This window comes from Heloderma suspectum, chromosome 6 (assembly GCF_057233095.1).
Source record: "Heloderma suspectum isolate Gila_16-S chromosome 6, 16-S_ref, whole genome shotgun sequence".
In the NCBI taxonomy this organism is placed as follows: domain Eukaryota; kingdom Metazoa; phylum Chordata; class Lepidosauria; order Squamata; family Helodermatidae; genus Heloderma; species Heloderma suspectum.
Genome location: NC_139463.1, coordinates 122,351,986 through 122,362,741, shown reverse-complemented (window position 1 = coordinate 122,362,741; position 10,756 = coordinate 122,351,986). Strand labels below are relative to the sequence as shown.

Sequence of the window (10,756 nt, the reverse complement as noted above, 5' to 3'; positions counted from 1 at the left end):
TTGGGTCAATGGAGGGAAGTGTGGACTATTGGAAAATGCTCACAGAAATATTCACTTTTCCCATTTGAAATGCGCCTTTTTGGAATGAAAACAACGATGGCAACAAATACAGATGTATGACACAGCAAAAGTTGTTTTCTCCAAAGTTCTCCTAATTCCCTTTTGAAACTCACTCCAAATCATCTCCATATCACATTGGGAGCATTGTCTTTTGTTCTTGCATGAAAACCCCATGCGTAGTCTCATGCATATAGTTTCCATATGTATGCAGCAACGGTGTGCATCTTTGAAAAGTACACATTGTTCTCCCATGCATTAAAGCATATTTGTTTACATTTTTCAAAAGCACACATTTTTCATGGGCATTTTATAAATTTACACATGCTGTCGAATGCCATTTTTTTTCCTGTTTGCCCCTTACTTGCATTCCCAGCTTGAAAATGTGCGGACTTTGACCACTGATTGTGTCTGAACCCATGTTTGGTGTAGGGATGTACGGAGCCGCTACCTTTCGATCCGGAGGGGGGGGCCCGGGGGGGGAGGCAATCCGTTCCTCTCCCCCGGAATCCTCTGGAGCGGCTCCACATCAGCTAGATTCCGTGGAGCTGCAGTTCAGTTCCGTACCGCAGCCAATACGGCAATGGCAGCCGCCATCACTGCTTTGCTTGGAGAAAGACAGCCTCAGATGGGGTGGTGGATGTCTCTGCAGCTATGAAGCCCTGAGTTTTACCTAATTCCAGCCATTTACGGCTGTATTTACATAAAACTCAGCTTTATGGCTGCAAGTGGCATCCACTACACCATTTGCAGCTGTCTTTCTCCAAGCGAAATGGTAATGGCGGCCACCATTGCCGTATGGCTGAGGATCAACAGCAAGAGTACCAGTCCGCAGGGGATCCTCGGGAGACGGAGGTGAGTGGTGCCATTCCGCTGCAGATTCTGGAGGCCGGATTCCAAGGAATCTGGCCTTATTTGTGTCGGTGGCAGAATTCTCCGCCATCCCTAGTTTGGTGTGGAAGGTCTGAACTGGCTTAGTCCTGAGAAAAAATTAAGCCAAACACATATCTCATACTTCCCGAGTCACAAATGAAATTGGGAGCGGGGTGAATTGAGGTTCGAAGTAGAGTTTGGGGAAGGTCAGTGAGCTCAAGCAGCCCTGGTTCTCCCTTCCCTATCCTGCAGTAGGGTGGCTAAAAAAGGACAGGTCTCCTGGCCTTTTAACAGTTGCATGGAAGAGGGAATTTCAGCAGCTATAGCTCACTTCACAAATTACACCTGCTGGACAGAAATAGCCTAGCTGCAGTTCTCCAGGCTCTGATAACCTCTCATCTTCATTACTGCAATGTTTGAGATGGGGCTGCCTTTGAAAATGGTCTGGAACTTCAACTGATCCAAAGCAGGGCAGTGTGACTGTGAATGCATACTGGTCAATGTGATCCTAACATGACAGTACTTTCCCAACTTCACTGGATGCCTGTCCTTGTCTGGGCAAGAACCAAGGTGCTGCTATTAACATTCAATGCCCTAAAGAATATGCAGCCAGGTTATCAGAAGGATTGTCTCCTCCCACATGTACATGCCTGGACAATAAGATCATCTTCGGGGGTCCTATGCCAGGAGCCCTTGCCAAAGGAAGTGTGGTGGGGGGCTACCAGGAAGAGGGCCTTTTCCGCTGTAGCACCCTGGCTGCGGAATGAGCTCCCTAGAGAGGTTTGCCTGGCAACTACCTTGTGCTCTTTCATTTGCCAGGTGAAGATATTTTTATTTTCCCAGCTTTTTAGCATCCATTTTTAGCAACAATTTCACTGTTAAAAGTCTTTTAACTTTGCTGTGGCACTGGGGGAGGGAGGGTTTAACCCTCACATGCAGAATTGGTAGCAGAAATCCCCACTCACCCCCTGATTGGACAAAACGTGGTGATGCAAAAGTCCATAAATTATTACCGGCAAAAAGAAGGAAAGAAAGACAGAGGGAAATTATTGTTATCATAATGAACATGATGGATTGAAAGGAGAAGCAGCTCAAATGGAGGACTGCCAGTTTTAGGGCAAATCAGTCTTCCATCGGTCCAGTTTCCGTCTACGGCTTAGCTCTGCTTTTGGTGTTGCCCATGGTTATTCCCTTGATCCCATCCTTGAGTCGTAGCCACACAAGGGAGCAGAGGAGGAAAGAAATGTTTACTGTGGTGCCCCGGGGAGGTCAAGCTTTGCAGAGGGAATTATCTCCCCTGTAATTCCCTGAAAGGAACTGATTCCTCATAACAATCAGCTTGCACTCATAAGTGCCCCCCCTTCATTGTCTACTCCAGGCCTCAAGCTGCGTATCATTCAAGCCATGCCCCACCCCCCGCCCCGAATCCCATGGATGGGTGTCAAGAAGTTATAATATGTTAAAGACAAGGCTTCTCTTTATGTAGAGCATTGGCACAGCTGGCTGCCATCCACTGCTGCTTCCTTAGATGAGGTCGTTGCCAGCAAGAAGGCTGCAGCAGGAGAGCACAGCAGTGTCTGCACCAGGAGAGAAGTCCTTGTCTCGGATGGAGATGATGTTGGGGTGGCTCCTGATTCTGCTGCCTCACGTGGCACGCACAGCAGACACTATGATTTGTCCTAGAAATGATCCCCTCCCTGTGCAACATGAATGGTTTCAGCCAGGGGACCTCCTCGTTGGTGGGATCTCCTCACAGATCCTCTTTCTTTCCTATGATGTTTCCTTCAAGGAACACCCTTCTCAGGAACCAGGCTTTGATCTTCCAATGTAAGGGGATCTTCTTCTTCTTCTTCTTCTTCTTCTTCTTCTTCTTCTTCTTCTTCTTCTTCTTCTTCTTCTTCTTCTTCTTCTTCTTCTTCCCTATTTGTGAATCTGAGTTTTGAAACCCATGAATTTGAAGCTGAATCCAATCTTACTCCTGCTTCAAGAAGATCCACTGAAATGAGTGGATTTCAGTTAGACTAATATTGGAAACAACCCTATAGCAGGAAACAGAATTCTTGAAGAGCATATGTGTGGAACAGATTTCTGTTGTTGTTGTTGTTGCTGTTGTTGTTGCTATTATTATTATTATTATTATTATTATTGCTACTACGACTACAGAAGAGGAATTCTATAGTTAACGTAAAGCTAGTAAATGTTTTAAATTTCATACCAGCATTATAATCCCTCAGTGTTTTAAATATTAACAAGATGGAGTCTTATTAAACAGCCGCTCATGTGCAATGGTCTTAATACAGATCATTGCAGCCAATGTCGGCTGTCCATAAAAAAGAGAGAGAAAAACATAGGCTGTCCTCTGTTTAGCAACACATTCAGTTTGACCATAGTGATCTGTTTTTCGTGGGGTTTTAGTTCTTCGCTATTGGTTCATTAATGGACCCACAGCAGACTCAGTGTTGAAGAGTTATGCGGGATTACGTTGGATCGCAACAAAGTCCCATCTAGTCCTGCATTCTGCTTACACAGTGACCAATCAGTTGCCTCTGGGAAAGCCAGAAGGAGGACATGAGTGCAACAGCACCCTCCCACCCATGTTCCACAGGAAGTGGTGCAACTTCTTTCCCATGTAATAGGGCTCAATGGTTCTCCAGAACAATGTCTTCTCAATGGACTTATTACTATATTATTTTCCCCAATATTGTGAATTGCTTAGGTGTACATGCATGTGCACAAACTGAATGTGAGAGATAGTGGGTTGAAAAGGGCACCTAAGGGAGTGTGCGGAAGAGGCATGTGAAGCCCAGCTCACTGTACCAAACAAACAAAAAACCGAGAAGAGTTAAGGCACTTTTAAATTTACTCATGTCCCCAAAAGCAAAGAAACAGTGTCAGAACTGCTTGCCTTACCTTCCACGTCATGGAAGCAGTACGTCCATGTTCTTCTCCCCTGGAAGGGTGAAATTCCTTTAAAAACCAGGACCCCAGACACAGAAAAGTCCCATGCTGTCCTGCTTCATGTGTATATAGGACAACTGTTTCTAATTCAGTCAGATCTCTCTCTCTCTCTCTCTCTCTCTCTCTCTCTCTCTCTGGATCTCCGTCTCTCTCTCTCTCTGTCTGGATCTTTTTCTCCAATAATGAGGGCTCCCCCTCTCCCAATTTTAGAAAGTTACTCGTCAAGTTGTACTTTAATAGTCCGGAATCTGTATGGTGCCAGATAGAACTTCTAAATGGTATAATAATGCTACACATTGTAACAATTCAAATGTGAAAGCAGTGTATAACTCTCTTTACAGCATGGTGACAAAGTTCTACCAGCATACCCTGGCCTTGGCATTTGCAATAAATAAAATCAATGAGAATCCCAAGATTTTGGCCAATGTAACACTGGGTTTCCACATCTATGACAGTTATTACCAGGAGAGGATGACATATCGTACCACTCTCGATCTGCTTTTCAAATCACACAGATTTGTCCCCAACTATGCCTGTGGCACCCAGAAAAATCTAATGTCCATTATTGGGGGACTTGCCTCCGATATCTCCTTCCATATGGCAGACATCTTAAGTCTCTACAAGATTCCACAGGTAAGACCTTTGCATGGGGGAGTGGGAATTCACAGATCAGACATGTAACTCAAGATTCTCTTGATATTCTGAGAGTGAGTATATGGGTCACTAAGAAGGAGAGAGATGACTGAGTGGAAAACAAGCCACATGGAAAACGGGCTCAGAGAGCTGGAAGAAGAGAAAAAAGGGTAGACTAAGGGATTTGTAAGAAATTATTGCTCATGAATGTTTCCCAGAAACTGCATCCACATTTCAATCTGAAGAGGGCTTGACATTTAATACACTATTTTTAACTGAAACTGGGAATTCAAATGGGGAATTTACCTCATCCAATATTAAAACGGAAGTCAGGTACATATGCAGTCAGATATTTATATATAATATCTGTTCATTTCCTTTTAGCTCACATATGGGTCATTTGCCCTAGAAGAGACTGAGGTAACAAAGTTCCCTTCCTTTTATCGCATGGTCTCAAATGAAAACCTTCAGTACATGGGGATTATTTTGTTACTTCGTCATTTTGGATGGACCTGGGTTGGACTCCTTGTTGTGGATGATGACAGTGGAGATCATTTCTTGCAGGTCATGGAGCCATTGCTTTCCAAGAATGGCATTTGTTCAGCTTTCAGAGAAAGAATCCCAAACCAAGGTCATCTTCATGCCTTTCATGAAATTGGTATCAGGGCCCAGCGCATTTATGTACCTTTCATGGATATGAAAGCTAGAACATTGGTTGTCTATGGTGAAACTATGACTCTGATATGGCTCATTGCTTTAATCATTGTAGCAGATCCTGATTATAAGGAAGACACATCTGTTGGAAAGGTGTGGGTCATGACAGCCCAGGTTGATTTTTCATTAAACAGCCTGTTACAGAGTGGGGATTTTGAGATATTTGAAGGCACCATTTTCTTTGCAGTTCACTCCAATGAACCTCCAGACTTCCAGGCATATCTTCAGAACTTGAGACTTTACAGTACAGAGGGAGATGGCTTTATCAAGGATTTCTGGGAGCAAGCATTCAACTGTTCAATTCCAAATTCCAAGGTGCCAGTGAATGTTGATAAAACATGTACTGGGGAGGAGAAGCTAGATACCCTTCCTGCAGCCGTTTTTGAAATGCGCATGTCTGGCCACAGTTACAGTGTCTATAATGCCGTCTATGCTGTGGCACATGCTTTACACAACTTGTATTCAACTAGATCCAACCACCAAGCAAAGATACAGGGTAACTGGCTTGAACTTCAAGATGTCCAGCCCTGGAAGGTAATGTCTTCATAATAAAATGTGTTTATTTTCACGAATGGTTTTGCACAAGGAGAGAGAGACAGCATCCGACTTCCTCCTCTATGAAAAGGTGAATCAAAGCGCAGTCCCAACAAGATGGAAGAACTGTTGGTGTGTGGGTGGGATGTTGCATGGTCTGTCCAGAGAGGTGGTTTTCAACTTGTTTTCCCTTGGGTTAAATGCCCCCTAAAGGGTCAGCTGCACAGTTGGAGTGTTCAGTGATGCAGCTCTGTACCAGTGGTATACGCATCATCGGTGACATGGAACATTTTTCTCCCTCGAGAATTGGTGCACCTGCTACTACTCCAACCACTCCCGTATAAAGAAAGCCTGACCATAGCTATCATGAAAACTTAAGGAACACCTAGTCCCAACTAGTAGAATCTGAAAAATCAGTTTCACACAGAGGCCAACAAGATGCATCCAGGAAACCCATGGGCAGAGCACTTGTGATAGTAGAGGTAGCGTAAAGCCATCATAACTATTAGTCATTGATAGACGTATCCTCCTTGAGTTCCTCTAATCTCTTTCCAAAGCCATCTAAGGGTGCAATCCTAGGTATGTATAGACAGGGAGAAAATTCTTGCAACTCCCAGCATTGACTTTTTTCTCTCTAGACATGCATAGGATCATGTCCAGATATGGGCAAGCCAAGAAATTTCCTCCCCGTCCACCCCCAGGGAGGTTCACCTGGATAATGCTTATCCTGCAGGTGAAGAGCTTTTTACCCAAGGGTTTTAATTTCGGATGGATGGATACATATACACATACACACACACACATATATATATATATATGCTGTGATCATTTGTAGTGCTTTCTTTTATGGTTCTCTGCTGTTGAATGATTATTCTAATATTTAGATCTCTTGCCCAAGTTTGCAAGTTTTCCTGTTTGCTCCTCATCCCCCTTTCCATTCATGTCATGTCCTTTTGCAAGCCTGAGGAGATGTTCTGTGTCGTTTGTTATTGTTCTTATGTGAGCCTTTGGAGGAGTGTGGGGGACAAAACCTTTAAAAAGAATGACACGACGTAAACTGCCTCGGATATTTTTAACTGAAGGGTGTTATGAAAATGGTATAAACAAACTAAGAGATAAAATTGTGCAGCAAACATTACATTAGACAGTGATCCCTATTGAGAAAAGAACAGAATGTATCAATGTTATATACTCTACTCCTTAAAATTACCTGCATTTGCATGCAGTGTATTGGCCAGCTGAAGCTTGATAAAACTGGATCAGCACTGAGAAATATGTTGTTGTTGCTGTTGCTGTTGTGGTTTAATTTAGGCATGGAGTCTCAAGAATGCTTTGTTACCCCTCCCTTTACTCTCTCAATTAGCTCCACCCATTTCTTCAAGGAGTTTCATTTAACAACTCAGCTGGAGAAACTGTGTCCTTCAATGAAAACAGAGAAATGGGAGCTGGATTAGATATGACTAACATGGTTACGTTCCCAAACAAATCCTTTCATAAAGTGAAAATTGGAAGGTTAGATCGCAGCGAAGAACAGGGATTCATCATTAATGATGATATGATTGTGTGGAACAGGCGTTTTAACCAGGTGTGGATTGTAGGATGTACTAACAAGGAATGACTGCATAAGCGGACTCTGTCAGGGGGGGTTAGGCTCTGAAATAATCCTAGTTGGTGTCATGTTGAAGACATATAGAAGTACAAAATTAAAGTGCCGATTATCTGTATTATCTACATCCATTGAAGACAATTATGTATTTTCTCTAGACCTGGAAAATGGTAAATATTTCCTAGGACTTGTTACTGTTGCTTTGGGCTGTGAGGGAGCCAGATAATTTGTACCTGTGGACCAAAAATGGACTGTGTACATCTTGTTTATGGATAGGTGTGTCCCCTCTCTGTGTGCAGCGACTCCTGCCAGGCTGCAAAATGGAAACAAAGTAAGGAAGGGGAAAAATTCTGCTGCTTTGATTGTGTTACATGCCCAGAAGGGAAGATTTCAGACCAAAAGGGTAGGTGATAAGAGGGGTGATATATTCCAACATACAGCATTAATCCAGATGATCGCTTATGAAGTGGACATTTACTATGATTTGCAAGTGACCATTTAGAGGGGCAGTGGTCTGTATCCCCCTAAGGAAGATTTCAGGGAAAGAAATCACGAGAAATACAGTAATGTCTGTGGGTACAGACACAGGCCTGCTCCACACATATCGCTAAGCTGTGGTGTGGTTTGTTGAAATTTGTCTTGTCGTTGTTTCTGCACCCATCCCCAAAGCATGGTTTAATAACCAGGTATAAATCACAAATAGAAGCTGTGGTTACTGTTGCCTTACGAAGTCTGACCGGTTTCAATAATGGCTGGTTGTGATGCCTGAAGCCAGAACTGTGGCTTTTCCCTGGCTTGTTTGCACTTCTGTCCGCCCTGAAACAGAGGCACCCAGCAAGAGCAGCTCCAAAATGAAACTGCTCTGAAGGTGGGCAAAATTGGCAGGAGAGAAAGAAACCAGAAGCAGGGAAAACAAGCTACAGGTTGTTTGCTCATCCGCAGGACAATTCATGGCTAAAACAACAAACCATGTTCACAACAAACCTAGTTTTATGTGCGAACACAGCCTGTCTGCCAATGAGTAAGAATCACTGCCCCTTTTGTTGTTGTTGTTCAGAAAATGCATTTCCAGTGTACATAAGAAACTGGAATCTCTTCACAACTTCAAATTAGGGCGGATTCTGTTGACATCATCCCATATGGCAGGCACAGATTGCACTGGCATCCAGCTTCGTGCTGTGCATACAGAAGTCCTCATGTGCCGGTTACTCATGCTGACATTTGCCATGGTGCTCCAAGAACTTTGCATGCCATGCTTGGAATGGTGTTCAGTAATCAGCCAAATGCAAAGTTCTCTAAAGGCTGTCACCTTGCACATTTGTTCAGCGATTCACCCCACCTAAAGTTCATTGACTTTTACTACCCATGAAACGTGTTGTAAAGAAAAGAAACATTGCGCATAGTTAGGCTTAATGATCTTAAACAAGTTTAAATGCTTTAAATCAAGTCAAGAAGATAAACACTGAAGCCACCTCATACCGTTGCTGCTATGGCTTCTAATAGGAATGAACAGCAGCATAGTTAGAAAATTCTATAGTCCCTTTACCAAGGTCATGTACACAGAGGGAACTGAGGAGATAACAGTCAACATGAAGCTATTCAAACCTCAGGGGCAATAATAATTGTGCTTCCAATGAACATGTACATTTCAACTGAAATGGACTTCCCTTTTCCCACCCAGATATGGATGACTGTTTCCAATGTGAAGATCATCAATATCCCAACAAGAACCACAATCAGTGTATTCCAAAGATTATCGTTTTTCTGTCCTATGAAGAATCCTTAGGGATCTCTTTAGCCTCCATTGCTGTTTTTTTAACCCTCATCGCAATCTTGGTGCTGGGAATGTTTATTAAGTACAAAGATACTCCCATAGTCAAAGCCAACAACCGGGACCTCACCTACATTCTCCTCAACTCCCTCCTGCTCTGCTTCCTCTCTGCTTTGCTGTTCCTCGGGCAGCCTGGGAAAGTGACCTGCCTGCTCCGACAACCAGCTTTCGGCATCATCTTCTCAGTTGCTGTTTCTTCTGTGCTGGCTAAGACCATCACTGTGGTTGTAGCTTTCATGGGCACCAAACCTGGGTCCCACATGAGGAAGTGGGTGGGGAAAACAATGTCTAACTCCATCGTTCTTTCATGTACACTTATCCAAACCAGTATTTGTGCTGTGTGGCTGGCAACCTCTTCCCCATTCCCAGATGTTGACATGCACTCAGTGACTGAAGAGACCATAGCACAATGCAATGACGGGTCTGCTGTCATGTTTTACCTTGTTCTAGAGTACATGGGACTTTTGTCCCTAATCAGCATCACTGTGGCTTTTCCAGCCAGGAAGTTGCCAGACAGTTTTAATGAAGCCACGTTTATCACCTTCAGTATGCTGGTATTCTGCAGTGTTTGGTTGTCTTTTGTTCCAACCTACCTGAGCACCAAGGGAAAATATATGGTAGCTGTCGAGATCTTCTCTATCTTAGCCTCCAGTGCTGGGTTACTGGGTTGCATCTTTCCCCCCAAATGTTACATTATTCTGATGAGGCCAGACTTGAACAACAAGGACCAGCTAATAAGGAGAAAAAATAGAGGAATCTAAAAACCCCGATGTGTATTTTTGTCTTCTGGCATGGAGATGGTAGGCCCACTCTAGGATCCAGCTAGGACACCATACATGCCAATCTCAATTCCATATCACTGGAGAATGGAGAATATGGGTGCTTCTAGACAAGGCTTGTATTATGCACTTCGAGAGAGGTAAAGAAGGAACTGATCTCTAAACTATTTCCACAGAACTTATTAAACGCTCACAGTGGGGCGCATTTATGCAATGGCCAAAAGGCAGGGGTTACAGACGGAAAACAAGGATGACCATACCCAAAAGATACTGAAGTGCAAAAGGAACAAAGTTGCTACAGTCCCTTTCTATACTAACTCTGGGATCATTTAAAGTGTCACATAATTCCATCACCATGGGAGAGGGACAGACTGAGATTGAATCCACCATTGCCTTTTCTCTGTCAGGCCAACTGCCTTCTCCCAACTGATATGCCCCAAACTGACAATTCCCAACTGTCAGTCAGGCTGTGCTCTCTGCCCCTCCCCTCTATGAATCAATCATGGCTGTGATCTTCCTAATCCACAGCCTAATCCACAGCCTAATTCACAGCTCCTCAGGCCCAGCTGACAAACCTGCCACATCACTTTGGTAAACCCAGTTGTCGCTGAATGGCAACACACTTGAGTCCATTGTAATGGGACTGCTGAGTCTTTCAATAGTCCCTGCTTGCCTGTGTCTCTAAGCTGGCAAACAGAGAGCTTCTTTTCCCCTGAGAGAGGGGCTAGCAGGAGGGGGAAGACAAAGACAGATTAGATTTTACAGTCTGGG

At 43.8% G+C, this 10,756-nt stretch overlaps 2 protein-coding genes across 2 annotated transcripts; both read left to right on the top strand.

Moving 5' to 3' along the window:
• The first annotated feature begins 4,230 nt into the window (after nt 1-4,230).
• LOC146342960 (vomeronasal type-2 receptor 26-like) lies at nt 4,231-9,967 on the top strand. Its single transcript, XM_084808099.1, has 4 exons — nt 4,231-4,521; nt 7,133-7,354; nt 7,652-7,778; nt 9,057-9,967. Exons 1-4 carry the CDS (start codon nt 4,231-4,233, stop codon nt 9,965-9,967), a joined length of 1,551 nt encoding a protein of 516 aa, XP_084664225.1.
• Nucleotides 4,969-6,113, top strand: LOC146342961 (vomeronasal type-2 receptor 116-like). The gene is made up of 2 exons (XM_084807084.1): nt 4,969-5,731; nt 5,983-6,113. Exons 1-2 carry the CDS (start codon nt 4,969-4,971, stop codon nt 6,111-6,113), a joined length of 894 nt encoding a protein of 297 aa, XP_084663210.1.
• Nucleotides 9,968-10,756: the final 789 nt, after the last annotated feature.